Here is a 22287-nt window from a genome sequence, read left to right as displayed (position 1 = left end):
AGAGAGGGCAAAGTGATTAGAAGTTTCCTCATTTGGGGAAGATCGCCATTTTGGGGATCATCTTTCAGAAAGTGGTTATTTCCAAATATTCCTACTGTTCCCAACTGTATATATACTTACAAAAGAAGATTCTTTCTTTCTTAGATAAAGATCATGACTTCCTTCAAATCATAAATTTCACATGCATGTGAGAGGCCCCAGAGAGGAATCCTATCTATTTTTAACTAAGGCCAACTTGTGAAACCCACATTTTAGAAAATAACAAGCATAGTAGGATTCACACTATTTTGAACTTTCATTAAATAGTCATCAAATTTTAGAATTTGAAAGTGGCTTGGTTCCAGTGAAAATTACTATTATAGAACAAGCAATATCTTCCTAGGCATGTCCGGTTGGCCATGGAAATAGAAAACATCCATAAATATATATAGCATCCATATTCAGTATTTAGCCTGTGAAATAATGAACAAAAAATCATAAATTAAAAAAAGAAACAAGGAAGTTCAACTTCATACAATGGAGAGTAAACATATGTAAAGCATCACCACCTAATAGATCCCACATATTTTATAAATAGTTTAGGTAAATTCACCATTTCAAATCCACATTAAGCTAACAGGAACCAGTATCTGGGGGCACTGGGGTGGAGGAGCTGAAGACAGGAGGCAAGGTTTGCACTAACATTTGAGGGAATGATCATCATCCACCAGAATGGGCTGATGGTTTAGAATACCGTTACCTAGGACCAAAATTCTTATGATTTTATCAAGTGCAAAATCTGCTGAGGGTGGCATCTACCCTAGTTTAGTGCCCAGGCTCCATATACACAACTCCCCTGGTGGCTGCAACTCACAGACATAGACATCCAAGAGCATACCTTTTTCTTCTTTTTACGGGTAATACTCGATTTCTTGGAATTTTTCCAAATAGATTTGAAGGTGTCCGAAGAGACTTGAGGAGTGATTATGATTTTTAAGATTGGGAGTTTACCTGAGGGGGGTGAACATAACAGTAAATGGGTAGGATATCTCATAACTCCATTTGATGGACTGGTCTTAGCTTCTGAGAAGGGCATTCTCATACATTCTTATTAACTGGGCATCTTCCCTCTCACTGAATACATTTTCCCTATATCTTCTTGATGTGAGTGATCCATAACAATTTATTTCTGTAATAACTCATCACTCTAGTTCTTTCTTTTCCATTCCTACTGTCATATGTTTACTTGGATAACTGCAGGAGACTTCCAACTTGTCTTCCTAGCTTCAGACTTCCCCAACCCCAAGTCCATCCTAGAATCTACTCCCAGATTAATCATCTGAAAGTGAAATTCTGCTCTTGTCATTCATCACCTCTAATACTTTATTGACTCTTCATCTTTAGTGGACCTCTCTTGGTTTTGCTTGTCCAGCTTGCATTTTAGCTTCTTTCTGGAACAGAATCTTGAATTTACTTTGGGGTTCCACTCCCCTGTCCTCCAGGTGTGGATAGACACATAACCCAGATCTGGCCAATTAGTGGATTAATCTCCCTGTCAGAGTTGTTGGTTAACAGGTATGTATGTGACTCATGATGGTCCACTGAAATCAGGAGAAAAGTTCTTTCTTGAGTTTAAACTGGCACAATGGAAACTTATGGCCAATGCTGCCCAACTTGCTACTGTGTGGGAAGAACCTGCCTGAGAATCAAGTCAACATAAGCAGAACTTCCAGGAGATAAAGGTAGGTAGTGTTACTGAATCCCTAAATCCAGCTGGACCTGTAGCTAGAGTCACCCTGGACTTTTAGTTGTATGGGTCAACAATTTTGTGTGTGTGTACTTAGATCAGTTTGAGTTGGTCTTGTATAGCTTGAAACCAAGATTTCTCATTGATTTTCCTATAAAGCAAGATTTGTGATTTATAAGAAATATATATTTAGATTATTCAGATCTCTCACATATATTTGGCCTTTGTCCATGGTTCCTGGCTCCAAAACCTTTGGAGTTTCCTGAGTAGTAAGAGAAATGTGAGCATTTTTTGATCTCTTAGGTATGTGGGAGGGGATGGATGAAATAGGTGATGGGGATTAAAGCGTATACCTATCATGATGAGCACTGAGTCACGTATAGAAGTGTTGAATCACTATATTGCATACTTGAAGCTAATATAACATTCTATGTTAACTACATAGTAGTTATTGGAATGGAATTTTTTTAAAAAGGAAAACTTGAAAAATATATTTGGTTCCTTGTTCTCAGTTCCTGAAAACGCCTTAGAGCTGTAAAGGTGAAATGGGTACCTTGCAATTCATAACAAACCCCTTCCCACCACACCTGAGTTTATGTAAATGAGGAGACTTTGGGACAGCACGTAAGGATGGGGCTGGTGGCCAGGGGAACTAACCATAGATAGAGGCTTAGAACATTCAGTCCTATCCCCTGATTCTCCAGGGAGGGGAAAGGAGCTGGAGATTGAATCAATCACCAATGGCCAGGGGCACCTGGGTGGCTCGGTGGTTGAGCGTCTGCCTTTGGCTCAGGTCGTGGTCCTAGAGACCTAGGATTGAGTCCTGCATCAGGCTCCCCCACAGGGAGCCTGCTTCTCCCTCTGCCTGTGTCTCTGCCTCTCTCTGCATGACTCTCATGAATAAATAAAATCTTTTTAAAAAATTCACCAATGGTCAGTGATTTAATCAATTATGCCTATGTAAAAAAGCCTCCATAAAAATCCAAAGGATAGGATTCAAACAGCTTCCAGGTTGGGAAACCAGAATGCTTCCACGTGCCACCATGCTGGGCTCCAAACTCCATGAGGACAGAGCTTCTTTGTTCAAAACCTCGCCCTCTGTATCTCTTCATCTGGCTATTGGTTTGTATCCCTTAATATCCTTTGTAATAAATCTGCAATTTAGTGAATAAATTGGTTTCCTGAGTCATAATAGCTGTTCTAGCCAATTAATCAAACCTAAAGATGGGGTCATGAAAACCTCAAATTGATAGCCAGCCAGTCAGAAATCTGGACTTGCTATCGATGTCTGAAGTGGTGGTGGTGGTGGAGGGGGATAGTCTTGTGGGACTGAGGCCTTAACCTGTGGAATTTGATGCTATCCCCAGGTATGTAGGGTCAGAATTGAGTTGAATGGTAGGACACCCAGCTAGTATTTGGGAATGGCTTGGTGGTGTGTGGAAAAGCCTACTCCCAAGGATCCTTGGGTGGCTTAGTGGTTTGGCACCTGCCTTTGGCCCAGGGTGTGATCCTGGGGTCTTGAGATTGAGTCCCACATTGGGCTCCCTGCGTGGAGTCGGCTTCTCCCTCTGCCTGTATCTCTGCCTCTCTCTCTCTCTCTCTCTCTCTCTCTCTCTCTCTCTCTCTCTGTCTCTCAAGAATAAATAAACAAAATCTTAAAAAAAAAAAAAAAAGGCCTACTCCCATACATCAAAATTGGGGTCAGAATAATAAGACTCAAATACCTAGCATGCCATTCTGAGAGCCTGTGTCAACCCATCCTTCTGTTATTTCCTCATGGTGCTTGCCCTTCTCCCCCTTCCTGTTTCTCATCTAGCCAAATGTCTGGGCAGTGCTTGCAGGACCACAGGTGCCTCAAGTTGTAGTTTCTGGAGGTCAGGATCCACCAGGAAGAGGCCAGAAGCAGAAAGGTAAGTAAGAAATATGGTTGAGAGGAAAAAATAAGAACCTTAAAAATAGTACTGCATGTACTATAAATAAGTACTTAAAAATAGTGCTGCATAACCCTGCAGAAGATCAATTGAGATTGAAACATGAAAATGGTTGTAAGGGCATGGGAACAAATCATGCTGGGCACAGTAAAAGGGTTGTAGAGGGTAAGGTGGATGAATATGGATAAGGGACCTGGAGGTAGAAGACAATACAGTTTATAATTTCAGGACTTAGAAAGGGTTAGAAACCATGTCACTGAGAGCTTGGGTGGCACATATGTGCCTGGAAGATAAGCAAAGTCAGTATTCTATTTAGATGTTTTCCTCTGGTGAGCAGCGCTTATTGGTACTTGGTGTGGTCATCCATCCTATGGGTCATCACAAAAAAAGGTGTGGTTGTGGGGGGGTGGGATGTTGCTCTGATACTTCAGGGTGGGGTTGGGCCATAATAAAATCTAAGACAATAATTTCCCAGGGGTGTGCCTAGATTGAGGGGTTGTGCAGTAGCCCTTCATGTTTCCTGGGTCTAATTTTGGCCCAGTGTCTTCCACGTTTCCTTATAGAGCAGCAAGTTATACACCTATACAGTCTGCTAGATGACTTGATGGACTATGTGGAATGCCTAGAAAAGAACCTGGTGTCTCACTTAGGCCACTCTAATGGGGTCCCTGGCTTCAAAGGCCTTTGATTAGGTCTAGTGTAGACCAGCTGACCTATCTAACATAATCTAAAGGAGCTTGAGGCAAATACTTCTAGTTCTCTGACTAATATCTTTTCTTTCTTTCTTTTTAAGATTTTAAAAATGTATTTGAGAGAGAGAGAGCAAGTAGGGGGGAGGAGCAGATGGGAGAGGGAGAAGCAGGCTCACACTAAGCAGGGAGCCCAACATGGGGCTCCACTCCTGTACCCCGGGATCATGACCTGAGCTGAAAGCAGATGCTTAACCGATTGAGCCACTCAGGCACCCTCTGACCTTATTTTCTAACAGAGCTCAGATTTTTCATATGGCAGCAATGTGCCCAGCTAAAAATGAAGGATGGGCATTTGACAGGTTTCTGACCAACTGGAAAGCATAGTATGCTGGGTATTTCTGAAATTTCCTCGTACAAGTACCGGCACTTTCTCCTTGTCCCTTCCTTCTGGTCTGGAATGGAAATGGGAGGCTCTCAGTGAAGTAGCTACCTTACAGCTATGAGGATAAAAGCTACCTGCTAAGGCTGATGGTGGAGAAAGAGAAATGAATGATATTGAGGCGTATCTATACCTGCTCAGTCTTCCTCTACCTGATTAAACCACTATAGCTGGTTCTCTAGTTCATGTAGTCAAATATCATCTTTAACTGATGCAGAAGTTAATAGCAAATAGGAAGAAATCATTGTCAGGGAGAAGGCCCACCTATAGAGGAGGACAGGAGGCAGAAAACAAGTCAATCAGAAAACAAGGTCTAAAGTCTTGACCACTGTGAAGGTCAGGAGGGAGTATAGGCTATATGGCTCAGGCTGTAAGGAATGTTCGGGGCTGGAAACCACGTGAAATGGGGCCAGTAATGTGGTATGGGGGCCAGCTTGAAGCCTCAGAGGATTAATGCTACAACCACACCCACAAAAAACACAGTCTTGTTCCCTGAACATCACATTTTTTATCATCCTTTTCACTTCTTTATAAAACTCTAGCCCTTCACATTCATGTGTGAGGCCTCTAACTCCTTAGTGGAAGCTGAGGTGATGTAAGATAGCAGGAGATATTGGGCTGTGCCTTGGTGGCTCAGTTGGTTAAGTGTCTAACCTCGGCTCTGATCATGATCACCTGAGCTGAAGTCAGACGCTTAACCAACTGAGCCACCCAGGTGCCCCAAAGTTCTTTTTATATTATTTGCTCTTTCCAGTAAAAATTTTACGTATTGACTGTTACCCTTCCTCTCACCAAACCTCTCAAGAGTGATATTTCACAATTTTTAGTTAAAATCAACACTTGGTGTATTGACTGGTATGGTCATATATTTTTTGTACACGGTGTTTATAACTCCTTTTTTTTAAAGATTTTATTTTTAAGTGATCTTTATACCCAACTTGAACGTACAACCTCAACATTAGGAGTTGTACACTCTACTGAATGAGCCAGCCAGCTGCCCCACTTTCTTCTTTCTTCTGAGTTAATGTCTTAATTTTTCCTTCACATTGTTTTCTGTGTACCTGTTCTAAATATTCTTCCCAATATCTTTTATTTGTCATACACCCATTATCTTGGAAACTACTTACATATTTCCTTTTTTTTGAGATTTTATTTATTTATTTATTTATTTATTTATTTATTTATTTATTTATTTATGAGAGAGCACAAGCAGTGGAAGGGGCCAAGGAAGAGAGAGAAACAGACTCCCCACTGAGCAGGGAAACTGATGTGGGGCTCGATCCCAGAACCCTGAGATCATGACCTGAGCGGAAGGCAGAGACTCAACCACTGAGCCACCCAGGCACCCCTACTTAAGTATTTCCAATGCTCTATTCAGTTTTTACTGTAGTCTTCTATTTTTCTGCTTCAATTTGGACTAGTTCTGACCCTCAACCATCATCTGGGATTCCCTTTTCTCCTTTTCTGTATTGGTTCCTGATTTCTGGATTCTACATTCTTCATCTTTATGGTTTATTCTCATTTTGTTCAAGTGTGTTTTCTGGGAGCTTCCTAGGAAACAGAGGAGGCACAGAGTTTGAGTTCTTATGTGCTGAAAAGATCTTTACTTTATCCTCATACTTGGCTAGAAACTGGGAATGGATAGAGTTCTCACACAGTTGTCATGGCACACATGTCCCACAGTTTCTAGCTTCCAGTTAGAAGTCTGATGTCATTCTGATTCCCAGTCTTTTGAATGGAATATACAATATTTATCTGTAAGCTGTTAGATTCCCCTCTTTGTTGTCTAGGGTCCTAAATGCCATGGTGACAGAGTTGTTATTATTCACTGTTGCTGGGCACTCAACAAAGCTCTTTCAATATGCAGATTTGTGTGTTGATTCAGGGAAAGTTCTTGATTTGTTTGGTAATTATTTGATAATGCCCTCTCTCCACTTTTCTCTGTTCTCTCTTTCTGAACTATGAGTTAAATACTGGGGTTCACAGACTGATCCTCTCTCATGTATTCTCCCCAATTTTTCATTCTAATTTTTTAAAAAAATTATTTATTTATTCATGAGAGACACACACAGAGAGAGACAGAAAGACAGAGAAGCAGAGACTTAGGCAGAGGGAGAAGCAGGCTCCTTGCAGGGAGGCCAGTGTGGGACTCGATCCCGGATCCCAGGATCACACCCTGAGCTGAAGGCAGATGCTCAACCGCTGAGCCACTCAGATGTCCCTCATTCTAATTTTAAAGACTTGTTTGACTCCATATTTCATCATTTGTTTTGAAATATTTATTTTGGCTATCATTTGTATTTGCCAAGAACTTTTTCTTATTTTCTAATTATTCTTTTTTCACAGCATCCTGTTCTTGTTTTATAGATGCATTATCTTCTGTTTCACGGGGGGAAGTTGTAACTAATTTCTTTTTTTTTTTTTTTTAACTTTCTGTGTTGTCTATCTTCAGAGTTCCCTTTTTCTTTCTGTTTCAGGCTTGGTTTCATCTGTTGAAGACTTGCCTCAAGTGTCTGGAGATTCTCAGATTTCTGTTCACAGTGAAGCATGAGGCATCCAAAGGCTGATGGGAAGCTCCTCTGTATGAGCAGGGCTTGCTTACTTGCTGGGTTTTTTTGAAGGGTGAGGGCATGGCCAGGGGTCAGCATCTGTTGTTCCTTTCTCTGGGGCTATTCAGTTTATCAAAAAATACTCTAGAGGCGTGGATGGTTCAGTGGGTTAAGCATCTGACGCTTGATTTTGGCTCAGGTCGTGATCTTAGGGTTTTGAGATCAAGCAAGCCCTGTGTCAGGCCCTGCACTAGGTGTGGAGCCTGCTTAAGATTCTCTCTCTCCCTCTCTCTCTGCCCCCCCACCTCATGTGCATGCTCTCTGAAAGAAAAAAAGAAAGAAAGAAAGAAAGAAAGAAAGAAAGAAAGGAAGAAAGAAAGAAAGAAGAAAGAAAGAAAAGAAAGAAAATACCCCAGGCTTCTATACGGCCATCAGCCTCCAGAAGCAGCGTAGACAAAGGTGCCTCAGGTAATGGTAAAGGCTGAGTCCCAAGTGTTCAGTGTATATAGAATTTTCCCTAGTCCTCCTCTTTTCAGCTTCTTACTTTACCCTCATTCTCTGCCACACTGGGTGTCCTGGGTCTGCTGGAAGCTCTGTTTGATTTTTCCAGAGAAAACTCACCTATATGTGAGTTTAAATAAAAAATTTAAATAAATAAAAATAAATTTAAATTAATTTAAATTTTTAAAAATTTAAATAAATAAAAAAAGCTTCTACATAATAAAAAAGAAGAAAGAGAAAGAAAGAAAGAAAGAAAGAAAGAAAGAAAGAAAGAAAGAAAGAAAGAAAGAAAGGAAAAAAAGAAAGAAAGAAACCTCATTAACTGGTCTTTTTTCTTCTGTTCTCACCTCTCCCCCAATCTGTTTTCAACAGAGAGCTGGAGTAATCCTGTTAAGATGTGGGTCAGATCAGGTCACTCTTCTCAAAATTCTCAAATGCCTTTCCATCTCAATAAAGTTAAAAATTAAAGTCTTCATAATTGCCAAGAAGGCCCCCTGCTGTCCATGCTTGCTTCTTGGAACTCTTTTGTCCTATTACTCTCCTATTCTTTCTCCCTCCACTCCTGCCATGCTGGTTTCCATTGTGGTTTTAGAACATACCAGGTAGCCTCCTGCCATAAGCCTTTGCACTTGCTGTTCTGCTTACCTGAACTGCTCTTTTCCTAGATATCTACATGGCTTGTTCTCTCACACCTTCCAGTCTTTACTCAAATGTTTCTTCTTAGAACAGCCTTCTCTGGCTATCCTAACTCAATTCCCATCCCCTGACATACATGCTTTATCTCCTTTTCTTGCTTTATTTTTCCATCAAGTATGATCCCCATCTGATATGCAATGATATATTTTACGTCTCTTTATAGTTGGTTTACTGTCTGGCATTCACTAGGAAGTAAGACCCAAGAAAGCAGGGATTCACTGCTCAACTCAGACAAAGCCTGGCATTTGTGGGGTGTCCCAATCAGATGTGCAGGCCACCAATGTGGGGTGCTCCAATTGGGTGGAGGCTGGCAGCATGGGGGGGGGGGTGAAAGAATTTACTAAAGGCAGAACAAAAGAGATAAAAGGTTACTCAATACGCTACAAGGGAGTGGTGGACAGGACAGCAAGGGAGAGACTGTCTGCTAGGAGGCAGTGGCGAAGGGCCACAGTTATAGGGTGAAGTGAGGAGGCAGGGAATGTATGGGATCTACCCTTTTCTGGTAATCTTAGGAACTGTGCCTGGTTGTAATTGGTCAGTTAGGGCCTATGGCTATTTCAAGGAGAGTCACTTAATGAGCCTGTTTGCATTTGGCTTGGTGGTCACTGTGGGCCCTTTGCCTTGTTCTACAGCATTTAATAAATTTATGTTGAAATAATTAGATAAATAAGAATGGATAAATGAAGTCTTATGTTGTTTTAAAAATTAGTAAAAAAGCAACCCTATAATATATGTTTATCCCTCTGCTTTTATTATTATTATTTTTTTTTTTTTGGTAACTAGTGAGGTTCCTGATGTTTCTGAGAAAGCTTTCATTGTGTGTGTTCCATCATTAAAGGTAGCTCATTAAGAATTCCTTGGTAGACATAAATGACTTTAGGCTGTTAATTTGGATTTCATGGAAGAAGTAGAATTAGGACTAGAAATTAGCTTGTTAACTTGCAAATGATAAGAACACACAAGCAATCAAAAGAAGAACATTAGTTCTATAATCAGTGATAATACTAATCACTTTTAATGTTTAAAAGATGCCATTAAGACTAAATGGCAAGAGATTTCCCTATTGAATCCAACCAGCTAACCCTGTTTCGAGGAGTCTTTTTTGGTGTTCAAATTAACAATGAAGTGCTCCATCAGAAACATGCCATAATTATTTTGGTTTAAAATGTGGATGCATTAAAGCTACTCATGATATATACTACTATATTTGTGGGGAAAACGCTTTCTTGAACTATAAATTGTTTTTTAATGCTTTTTAAATGAAAATCTGCATTTTCAGGTGGGTATTTCATAATTATTGTCCCTGTTTATGCAAATTGAACCATTTACTAAGCAAGCATAATGTCTTGCAGCTCCAAATAAGTACTCGATGAGAATAATTTGCCATTAAATCAGCTGAGACTGTCCATCATTAGCACTCACAGTAATGATCAGAAGACTGCCTGCAGCTTTTTATAATGTCTTCTGCCACAAAGTATAGAGAGAAAGTGACCATGGTGCTAAGGGAAACCAAATGAAGTCATTAACCCGCTTTCAGCTTATTAAGCTTAAAGTTAAATTTAAAATTGTTTTAACAAAATAATTCTATTGAATTTGAACTCAACTCTGATGGACTAGGAAGTAGATGTTCTGTTTCTCCAAAATAAAGGGATAACTCAAAACTCTTGGGATCATTTGGTTGGCTGTGAAGAAATGATGAGACAGTGGTTTTGGTTTAAAAATGGCAACATGGTAGATAGTAATATGTAATTCTGCTCTCGAAAACTGCCAGGGCTAGAGAAAAAAGCAATCTAAAACTATGCCATGTCTCTATGGTCATTTTATAGAAGAAATGATAAAGACCAATGCTTGTACTACTAAATTCTCACCATGTAACCTGCCAGATAATGCACCAAGATTTCTTTCTCCCTTTTTAAACACTGAATTTGGATGTTCAAATCTGTTTACAATGTCTTTAATTGAGCTTTAGTATTATTTTTTTATTTATTCATGAGAGACACAAAAAGAGGCAGAGACATAGGCAGAGGGAGAAGCAGGCTCTTTGTGGGGAGCCTGATGTGGGATTGGATCCCAGAACCCCGGGATCACTACCTGAGCCAAAGGCAGACACTCAACCACTGAGCCACCCAGGTACCCCTTTTGGGCTTTATTTTGTTTATTTATTTTTTAAAGATTTTATTTATTTATTCATGAAATACAGAGAGAGAAAGAGGCAGAGACACAGGTAGAGGGAGAAGCAGGTCCCATGCAGGGAGCCCAATGTGGGAATCAATCCTGGGACTCCAGGATCAAGCCCTGGGCCAAAGGCAGGGGCTAAACTGCTGAGCCACCCAGGGATCCCCTGGGCTTTATTTTAAATGCTGCTTCCTCATCTTCTGTCTGCAGTAAAATAGCTATGTTAATTCTGGTCATGCATATTAATGAAGGAGGGGGGCAGGGTTGGCTAATGTTAAATAATAAAGGACTCCTGATGCTCTCCCAATGTCAATCACAATTTAAACAATCTTTGATGGTCCAGCAAGCATGTCAGAATCTTATAAGGGATGTCACTTCAGTTTTCCAATTGCTGTCTGGAGAAATATCTGTAGGTTAGTTTGTGGGGGAGAATACAGAATAGGAGAGTCCCTCAGAGAATATTCCTTATAGTAACCCTCCCCTAACCAGTGTTTTCTCTTTCCACAGCTCCAGTTACCCATGGTCAGGAAGCAGATAGTCTTCCTTCTGAAGAACCAACAGAAGGTCAGTAGGAGCCTAACGCTGCTGTGACATTCCCCTCATTTCATCTCTTCATGCAAGTTTTGTCATCGTACATCATCACAAGAAGAGTACAGTACAGTTAGATATTTTGAGAGAGAGACCACATTCACATATTTTTAATTACAATGTATGCCATAAGTATTCTTGTTTACTATTAGTCATTATTGTTAATCTCTTACTGTGCCTATTTATAAATTAAACTCTCATAGGCATGTTTGTATAGGAAAAAAAAACACAGTATATATAGGGTTTGGTCTTATCTGTAGTTTCAGGCATCCGTTGGGGGTCTTGGAACATGTTCTCCAGAGACTACTATGCTTAGGTCAAAGATGACATATGATATCATAAAAGTTCTTGAACTCTGTGCAAATCACTGGGCAAATGGACACAAGGGTATGTGGCTTATGACAGTGCTCCTGGTCATCGCTTAGCTCAGGCCAGTTATTTAATGAAAGAAGTAGAGTGGGTCATGAAAAGTATAGGGGTGAGCAGATGTTGGACAAATGCAGAGGAACACAAACCACAAACACTCTACCTGTCTTTCTGGCTCTCAGTGCTTCAAGTATGTGAGCAGCAGCCGTTTCTCCTAGGACATTGTTTCCAAGGTCAATTTCCCTTAAGTGAGCAGAGTATGTGATCAGGCTGGCCAAAGAAAATGACAAATCAAAATGGCATCGTGCCAAGCACGCTTACTCAAAGAAACTCAATCTATTTATTTTGGAGTATGATTTCTCTTTTTAGGTCTTCAACACTCTCCTCGACCGCCCTTTCAAAGATGATGCGCTGACCCAATTTGAAACTACAGCTATCCTGAATCCAGGTTCTTCCAATCTACTTTCTTTAGTTTGGATGCCTCTCCTAAGTAAATTGGTAGGATGAAGACTTTTAGTTGCCTTAAATCTTCCATTTATTTATCTATTCAGAAGATACGGTGTGGTATTGTGCAGGGCTTCCCAGTCTTTTAGATTCTACAAACAGTAAAATGTCAAAAAGCTTTGAGAAGACTGGTTTGACAACTTTTATCAAATAAATAACAGTTCTCACCTAGCAACACTTATAGTCCAACTATTTTTAGACAAAATTAGGAAAGGCATAGTGTCAAAATAAAGGATAGCTTTTAAAATTAAGTAAGCTTAGCTTTATGAAAAATGAACACTACACCTGCCTTTTTTTCTAATTTCTTTGAGGATTATTAAACATTCCTTCATGTCCTAGCACTGTCCTGCCAACTGGTCTTTGAGAATCTCTGGCATCATGAGCAGACATGATCTCTGGGTGAAAGCCTGGGCTCCTGGCCAGCTTCTACCTCCTGTCAACCGTGTAATCATGGGCAGGCCATGTGCCCTCTTGGGTCTTATCTTTCTCGTCTGTAACACTGGCCCCCAAATTGGCTCTTCTGCCTATTTCATCAGGTTGTGGTGAAAACAGAATGAAGCAGTTTTTGTGAAACTATCTTGCAAAATCCAGTATCAGAGATGTTATTATGCTGAGTGCACGCTTACTAAATGCATATATGTCTAACATTACAGGGATCAAAGAAATTTAACACATGGCCTCTGCTCTGAAAGAAATTATCACACAACTTTCAATAAAACAATTTTGAGTCCTTCCCATGCACTGGGGATATGATATTTCAGTTAAGATCTGTAGTAAATACAAGGTCATTTTCCCTGTACACACTTTCTATTGATTCGGCAGCCAGAACTCAAGGGTGGGGTTCAATGGTTCTGCAAGACTCTCCCTCTCAAAGGTCTTGCTCCCAAGGAAATAGCCTATCTAATCAGGACTTGCCTGGTTTTGGCTTCCTGAACTGACTGCCTGTGTCCAATTCCGTCAGATAAGATGGGTGAAAGCAGGGATGCTTCAGGAGGGAGCAGGGATTACAGAAGGAGAAGGGATAGTATTGAAAACAACTTCACAACTTGACAATTCTGCATCTAAGTCTGATATTCAGCCTCACAGGAGCTAAGTTTTTTTTTTTTTTTTTTTTTAAAGATTTATTTATTTGACAGAGAGAGCACACATAAACAAGGGGCGGGAGTGGCAGGCAGAGGAAGAAGGGACAAGCAGGTTCCCCACTGAGCAGGGAACCTGACATGGGGCTCGATTCCAGGGCCCTGGAATCATGACCTGAGCAGTCAAAGGCAGATGTTTAACTGACTGAGCCACTCAGGCACTCCATGAGTTAAGATTTTATAAAGCATTCACTATGCATCAGATGTGATCAGGGCCATCCACGTCCTCCAAAGGTGTGAGTGGGGCTGAAATCTGCCAAGCTCTGCTTGTCAAGTTCTGGGATCTGAAGCATAGACCTAGAAAGGGTAACCTCTTCTGACTCATGGGCCAGAGGTAGTGCCTATTTTAATTTATCTGCCTGGAGGGGCCCTTTTTCTAATTTGTATTAAGGGGCTAGTTAGAGCCCTATGCACTATATTTAACATGTTACATACATGATCTAATTTAACCCTATAACAGTTTCTTGAGTTAAACACTATTATTATCCCCATTTTTACAAATGAGGAAACTGAGTTATAGAGAAGTTACAATAAAAAAATATATATAGGTTAAAAGTAAAAGGACAGAGGGATGCCTGGGTGATTCATTGGTTGAGCATCTGCCTTTGGCTCAGGGCATGATCCCGAGGTCTGGGGATCGAGTCTCACATCAGGCTCCCTGCGAGAAGCCTGCTTCTCCCTCTGCCTATGTCTCTGCCTCTCTGTCTCTCATGAATAAATAAATGAAATCTTTTAAAAAAAGGCAAAAGGACAGAAACAGATATACTATGCTAATATTAATCCAAAGGAGGCTGAAGTAGCTATATTAATACTCATCAAGGTATATTTCATAGAAGGGAATATTACCAGAGATAAAACTATTACTAGGGATTTTATAATGATAATAAGGGTCAATTCTTCAAGTGACTTAAATGTTTTTTTCACAACAGATTTTAAAAATATATGAAGCAAGGGGCACTGGGTGGCTCAGTTGGTTGAGCATCCAACTCTTGATTTTGGTTCAGGTCATGATCTAGGAGTCCTGGGATTAAACTCCCACATTGGGCTCTGCACTCAGCAGGGAGTCTGTTTGAGATTCTCTCTTTCTCGCTCTGCCCCTGCCCCTGCTCACATGCTCCCCTCCTCCTGCTCTCTTTCTCTCCCACTCTCTCTAAAAAATAAATAAAATAAATCTTTTTAAAAACCACATGAAGCAAAACTGATTAAATTGCAAGGAGATACAAAGTCACAATTACCCCTCTCTCAATAATTGATAGAACAAGTAAATAGAAAATTTGTAAAGATATAGAAAACCATAACAATGCTGCCAAACAACTGGACCTAACTGACATTTATTAACATTCCATCCAAAAATAGTTGAATACACATTCTTTACAAGTGCACATGGAACATTCACCAAGATAGATGATAATCTGGGCCAAAAACAAGTATGTTCTCTAATCACAGCATAATTTCATTAGAAATCAACCATAAAAAAATATTTGAAAAATTTACAAATATGTAGAAACTAAACAGAACTCTTAAATAACCCATATGTCAAAGAAATCAAAAGGGAAATTAGAAAATAGTTTGACTTAATGACAATAAAAATATGACATATCAAAATTTGCAAGATGCAATGAAAAAATGTTTAGTGTTAATAATATATTTACATTAGAAATACAGAAAGTTTAAAATAAAAAACTTAAGCTTCTATCTTAATAAAAAGAAGAGCACATTAAACAGGGAAAATAGAATAAAGTTAAATAATAAAAATAAGAGTATAAGTAATTGAAATTGAAAAAATTAAAATATTAGAGGAAACCAAAAGGAAGTTCTTTGAGATGATCAATAAAATTGATAAAATTCTAATCATGTTGATTGGGGAAAAAAGAGAGAAAACAAATTATCAATATTAAGCACAAGAGAGGAGACATCACTACAGATCCTCCAAATAGGAAAATGATGAGAAGGAAACATTATGAATAAATTTAAGACAATAAATTTGAAAACTTAGCCAAAATGAACCAATTGCTTAAAAGATATAAAGATATAACGCCCCCCTCCCACAATAACCAGGATAGCCTTCCATCTATTAACAAAATTAAATTTGTAGTTAAAAAATCTTCCCATAAAGAAAACTCCAAGTCCAGATGTCTTCACTGGTGAATTCTAGCAAATATTTAAAGATAAAATAATGCCCATTCTAATATAAGTTCTTTCATAAAATAGAAAAGGAGGGAACACTTCGTAACTCATTCTGTAAGGCCAAAATCACCTTGATCCCAATAACAAAGGAAAACATTACAAGAAAAGTAGGCAGCAATATCCCTGATGAACACAGATGTGAAAACTCCTAACAAAATGTTAGCAATATACTAAAAAGATAATATATCAGCAATGTATTAAATCTACCAATATACTAAGAGAGAAATAAAATGATGTTTATTAATATAACTATTATAAAAACAGCAGCCGGGCAGCCCAGGTGGCTCAGTGGTTTAGTGCCGCCTTCAGCCTGGGGCCTGATCCTGGAGACCCAGGATTGAGTCCTATGTCGGGCTTCCTGCATGGAGCCTGCTTCTCCCTCTGCCTGTGTCTCTGCCTCTCTCTCTCTCTCTCAAAACAAAACAAAACAAAGCAAAAAAAACAAAAACAAAAACAAAAAAACAAAAAACAGCAGCCAAGGTATCCAAGTTGGAAATTCCCAACTTTCCTAAATAAAGAAGTTTATTTAAAAAAGGATATTTTTCGTCTAAAATAAATAGCCATCAATCCAGCCCTCAAGTCTCAAATCTTAGTTCTGTTCTGTTGTCTTTCATTGCCCTAAAGTGCTATCAGTACTGATGTCTAACATGGTATAACCTGGAGCCCTCCACTGAGCAAGCTTTCCTACTGTGCTGCAGATGCTCACTGTGGCTTAGCCCACTGGGTTTGGAATTCAAGAGAGCTGGGCAAAGAGATGTCCAAGGTTGCAGCATAAATATGGCAAGGAAATATTCTGTTTTCCAGAAGCTTTTGAGAAAAGTTCTGTTTTTCTGCCTAGGTAGATTGAGACAACTTTGTAATAAAAAAAATAGTATTCACTCTTGAGTAGGCTGCCTTTCTTCCTTAGGTCACATGGCTGACTTTAGGGAAGAAAAATCTGGAGCTCATAACTCCTGCCTTTCCTCAGTTGCCAACTTCATTAAATGGGGTTTCTAGTGAGGTCTTTGGAACTCCTTTGTGGGCTCATATACAACTGCCATGCCATTTTTATGATTTCAGGCCTTCCCTTAAGATCACAGGTGGGTCGCTGCTTCCCTTTCAGAGCTGAAAAACCTCATTTGGCGCTGTTTCAATTAAAACAAATTGCAGGGACGCCTGGGTAGCTCAGTGGTTGAGCGTCTGCCTTTGGCTCAGGTCGTGATCTGGGGGTCCTGGGATTGAGTCCCGCATCGGGCTCTGGGCAGAGAGACTGCTTCTCTCTCTGCCTGTGTTTCTGCCTCTCTTTCTGTGTTTCTAAATGAATAAATAAAATATTTTTTAAAAAATAAAATAAAATAAAATAAAATGAATTGTAATTAAATCATTGTCCCTATGATTTAAACCAAGCACCTAGTTTTAGAATGCGAACAAATAAAACCTCTTTTCTACTCACCACATTAAAATCTGAGTGAATTCCAACAAGCCATTTTCTCCTTCTTTTCCTTTTCCGTCTATGCCATTATCTGCCAAATACAATTTCACTAACCAAGGACCAGCTTCAGTCAAATCTTTCATCTTTTTCTTGATTCCTATCAGAAAGTAATATTTTATTATTTTTAGACAATAGCTCCCCCATTTGCCACCAGCTAAGTTGATCTTATTTTTTTAAAACTGCACTTATTTGACTGGTGTGAGTAGATGCATTTTGCAGTATAATGAAGGAAATACATACAATTTAAGAACGCCTTTAAAAAAATACTTTATTCTTTATTCTTTACCATAGCAAGCCCCAGATTGCTCTGTATGAAAGGAAATTTCACTTAAGATTTAGACTGTTACCTTTACTTTGGCTAAAGAGGAAAATCGATGTCTTTAGAAATTTCCTGGTAGAAGATAAATGAGCTGCCCACTGATCCTGGGGAAGTGATAGTCCTTCTCCAGGGATTCAGCTCTTTAAAAGAACCTGCAAAGCTGTCACATTTTTTGAGCCCTAGAAGAGCAAATTTGAAGGAGAAAGAACCATCTTGCCTTTGTGGACTTCCCGACTGAGGTCAGTGGTCCTGGAGTCTGATTCATCCCCATTGGTCTATTCAGCTTTCATAAAGTTCAGTGTCAGTGCTGCAGCAAGGCATATGTACACATTTAATTATACCAGTTCAAATTTAAGAGTTTGGTGAAGACAAAGACAGGAAGAGGATGGAAAGGGAGAAATAGCCATAGACATAATGTCAGCTCATCCACTCAGTAAGTATGAGATGAGAGATCTGAATCTGGTCTCAAAGCCAGGTGGCTTCCCAGAGGCTTCCAACTATTCAAAGTTATATGCAATATAACCCCCTAAACACTAGCTGACTACTTCATCTGGGGCTTAACTGACAAACAATGATCTGTTCCAAAGCTGGCCAGAAACTGCACGGGACTTAGAAATAATATACCTATATGTTTATTGTGTAGGCAGTTTAGGGAATTATAAAGAATTACTTAGCTATAAACTAATTCTGCCTAATATGCTGACTTAAGAACCTAACCAAAGGGTAGATGGGATTTTTTGTACTTGATTTCATTCAGCATTCGACAAATATTTTTGAGCTTTACTATATGCCAGGCTGGAAACCCAACAGGGAACAAAAGAAACAAAACTCCCTGCCCTTCTGAAGCTAACAGAAGTGAATGCTATCTAGTGCATAGGAAGAGCAAAGAAGAGAGAAGAGTCAATGATAACCAAGTATAAGTTTTCAAGTCATGAAAGGGAAATGACTTTTTAGGGAAAGGTGAGAAATCTGGACTTTGACCCATTCTAGTGTGCCAGTTAAAAAAAAAAAAAAAAGTATGCTTTTAAAAGAGATTCAAAAGACCCCGAATAGCCAGGGGAATATTGAAAAAGAAAACCAGAGTCGGGGATATCACAATGTCAGATTTCAAGCTGTACTACAAAGCTGTGATCATCAAGACAGTGTGGTACTGGTGCAAAAACAGACACATAGATCAGTAGAACAGAATAGAGAACCCAGAAATGGACCCTCAACTCTATGGTCAACTAATATTTGACAAAGCAGGAAAGACTATCGACTGGAAAAAGGACAGTCTCTTCAATAAATGGTGCTGGGAAAATTGGACAGCCATGTGTAGAAGAATGAAACTGGACCATTCTCTTACACTATACACAAAGATAAACTCAAAATGGATGAAAGATCTAAATGTGAGACAAGAATCCATCAAAACCCTAGAGGAGAACACAGGCAACATCCTTTTTGAACTTGGCCACAGCAACTTCTTGCAAGATACATCTATGAAGGCAAGGGAAACAAAAGCAAAAATGAATTGTTGGGACTTAATCAAGATAAAAAGCTTCTGCACAAAAAAAAAAAAAAAAAAAGCTTCTGCACAGCTAAAGAAACAGTTAACAAAACTAAAAGACAACCTACAGAATGGGAGAAGATATTTACAAATGACATATCAAATAAAGGGCTAATATCCAAGATCTATAAAGAACTTATTAAACATCTTAAGCAGGTTCCACACCCAGCAAAGAAACAAACAATCCAATCATGATATGGGCAAAAGACATGAACAGAAATCTCACAGAGGAAGACATACACATGGCCAACAAGCACATGAGAAAATGCTCCACATCACTTGCCATCAGGGAAATACAAATCAAAACCACAATGAGATACCACCTCACACCAGTGAAAAATAACAAGACAGAAAACAACAAATGTTGGAGAGGATGTGGAGAAAGGTGAACCCTCTTGCACTGTTGGTGGGAATGTGAACTGGTGCATCCACTCTTGAAAACTGTATGGAGGTTCCTCAAAGAGTTAAAAATAGAGCTACCCTACAACCCAGCAATTGCACTATTGAGGATTTACCCCAAAGATACAGATGCAGTGAAATGGCAGGACACCTGCACCCCAATGTTTATAGCAGCAACGTCCACAATAGCCAAACTGTGGAAGGAACCTCGGTGTCCATCGAAAGATGAATGGATAAAGAAGATGTGGTCTATGTATACAATGGAATAAGACTCAGCCATTAGAAATGACAAATACCCACCATTTGCTTAGATGTGGATGGAACTGGAGGGTATTATGCTGAGTGAAGTAAGTCAATTGGAGAAGGACAAACATATATGGTTTCATTCATATGGGGAATATAAAAAATAGTGAAAGGGATTATAGGGGAAAAGAGAGAAAATGAGTGGGAAATATCAGAGAGGGAGACAAAACATGAGAGACTCCTAACTCTGGGAAACAAACAAGGGATGGTGGAAAGGGAGGTGGGCATGGGGATAGGGTGACTGGGTGACAGGCACTGAGGGGGGCACTTGACAGGATGAGCACCAGGTGTTATACTATGTGTTGGCAAATCGAACTCCAATAAAAAAAATATACATACATACATACATACATACATAAATAAATAAATAAATAAAAGAGATTCAGTTGGTTTCCCTGATTACAAATCTAATCCGTTGGATTGTTGACAGAAATAGACAGGACTTATTTTCCTTCAAACACAGTTGGAGGGATGAAAATTAGCTCATCATTTAGTTTCATTGGGACTAAACCTAACTTGTCCAAATGTATTTGTTCTTACGTCTAGGACATGGGGATGATGGCAAATGACAGCTGTTATGAATAATTTGACAGTGCTAATATATTAGAACAGTTTCTGGCACATTGTGGGTATTTAATAACTGCTGAACCAATGAATGAATCGATGAGTAAAAGAGTGCAGAATGCAATCATACTGTGGAAACTTTTATCTTGCTGTTCATTGTTTTTCCATGTATAGTGTAGCTAATAATGCCTTGAGACCATTCATGAACATGAATAGAATGTCTTTTCTATATATAAAATCTCTTTACAAATATAAATGCCTTTGAAAAGTTAAGTTTACTGCTCAAAATGATTCATGATGTGGATATTGATTACATGTGGCACTCGTTTCTTTTTGCCCCTTTTTTTGCCAGAAAGCAGCAGTGATGAAACACAAGGCCAGTGGGGCGGAGGCCAAAGGCCAAATTCCTGTGCCACTGCCAAGCTTCGCAAGGAAAGAAACAGCTTTTGCCAGTCTACCCCTGCCACCCCACCAACTGAGCCAGTGCAGTGCAAATGTGTGCTGTTGGAGAAGGGAGCTTCTGGGTCTGTGATTGGCCTGGTACAACTTGCACCCTCATGGGGAGAAACAATCCAAATCTCCCTCCCATTGGTGGTAAATAAGATCACCATGTCTGTCATCTCTGCTCATGAAAAATAACCAGTTTGGGTAGTGCAAGTCCAAACCATTCTGCAGAATTTAGTGAGTCACAGTGCCCTGTTAGATGGTAGGAAGGCTGATGCTGCTTAGTACAGGGATTTCCTCCTTTGGGCCTGCATCCAAAATTCAAACAGAACCAAATTCTTTTCTCTGAATGGAAAACAAATTCCTCAGAGTAAGGGTGAGTACATGCTCAGCCCCCGGTAATACTTGATCCACCCCAGCTGTATTCACCCCAACCTATTTTTACTTAACATTTCTTTAAAACAAAAACAAGCTGACAATGACTACTTTTTTTTTTTTTTTTTTAAGAGAAGCAGCGAGAGGGAGAAAGGGGAGAGACAGAGAGAATCATCTTAAGCAGGTTCCACACCCAGCATGGAGCCTGATGCTCGGCCCAATGCCGGGCTCTACCTCAGAACCATGAGATCCGGAGCTGAGCTGAAATCGAGAGTCCAACGCTTAGCTGACTGAGCCACCCAGCTGCCGCTGACAATGACTACTTTAATTTACTCCCCTCTGTCTCAGGGAACTTAGTGGTGGCATAGCAAATTCAGTTGTGCCTGAGAGGCAGGATGGTGTAGAGAAGGAGAATCTCTGGGTATAATGTCTCTCTATGAAAAATGCTGTGACTCCCCAGAAAGCCACTTAACTTCTCGGAACCCAAATTTCTTCATTGCTCTAATAGAGATCATAATACTCATTTCCTAGTTGTACTGTAAAGGTCAACTGGGAAGAGTGGTGAAATAGAGGAACTTAGTACACTTAGTAATAAATATTACTGCCTATTGTCTCAGCTTCATTTCTGGATATTGAAAGTCACTAAAACACTAGAATGAGAGCCCCCTGGGGGAGAACCTCCTCTTGTTAGGGATCTCCCCTTCTGCCATTGCCTCCTAAGGATCAGATACATATTTGTGACAGCTGTACACCTCCTCTGGAAGCCACTTCACAGATCCATATGGACTCACCCAGCCTTGTGCTTCTTCCCATTTTCTCTCTGGTTGCTTGCCAAGGTCCACCAATTGTCCCTGACTTCAGAATCCTTCTTATCACCCTCCTTGAACTGGCTATCCAAAACCATCAAATTTCCCTCCAAAAAAAATCTGGACTATCTTTTTATCACTGAACTCTGTGTTCTGCCTTTTATCTTCTTTTGTCTGATCTACTGTAATAGCCTCCAAACTGGTCTCCCATCATCCAGATGTTCCTCTTTCTAAAGCATATTCTGCAATGCTGTCAAGGTTCTTTTCAAAAATCCCATTCTCATCATGTCCCTGTCTTGCTTCAGAGGAATCATGGCTCCCGCTCTGCACGCAGGAGAAAGCCTAACTCAACAGCATTCATGGCTTTGGGCCACATGGGTCCACTGGCCTTGTCAGCTACACCTCCAGTCACTCTCCCAATGACCACTCTGCAGTGAACATCAAATTCCCCATACGTACATCCATTGAACACTCTGGGCACTTTCACCCCCTGACCCTTTGCTCATGTGGTCCCCTTTGCCTAGAATGCCCTCTCTTCCCCAGTTGATGAACCTCTTCTCAGTTCTC

The 22287-nt window shown here is 39.9% G+C and overlaps 1 protein-coding gene across 1 annotated transcript in view; it reads right to left on the bottom strand.

Annotated features, from left to right (window-relative positions):
• Positions 1–276: 276 nt before the first annotated feature.
• Positions 277–22287, bottom strand: part of LOC112661114 (uncharacterized) — a 46740-nt gene continuing 24729 nt past the window's right edge. Inside the window, exons 8-11 of the mRNA XM_035704947.2 lie at positions 16926–17061; positions 11827–11933; positions 878–990; positions 277–452 (exon numbers count right to left, since the gene is read on the bottom strand). Of these exons, the coding sequence (XP_035560840.1) occupies positions 441–452; positions 878–990; positions 11827–11933; positions 16926–17061 (368 nt within the window). The 3' untranslated portion in view covers positions 277–440. The remainder of the gene's footprint in view (positions 453–877; positions 991–11826; positions 11934–16925; positions 17062–22287) is intronic.

This window comes from Canis lupus, chromosome 23 (assembly GCF_003254725.2).
Source record: "Canis lupus dingo isolate Sandy chromosome 23, ASM325472v2, whole genome shotgun sequence".
NCBI lineage: Eukaryota > Metazoa > Chordata > Mammalia > Carnivora > Canidae > Canis > Canis lupus.
Note: the sequence above shows the minus strand (reverse complement) of the source record. Positions and strands in the feature narration are given on the sequence as shown.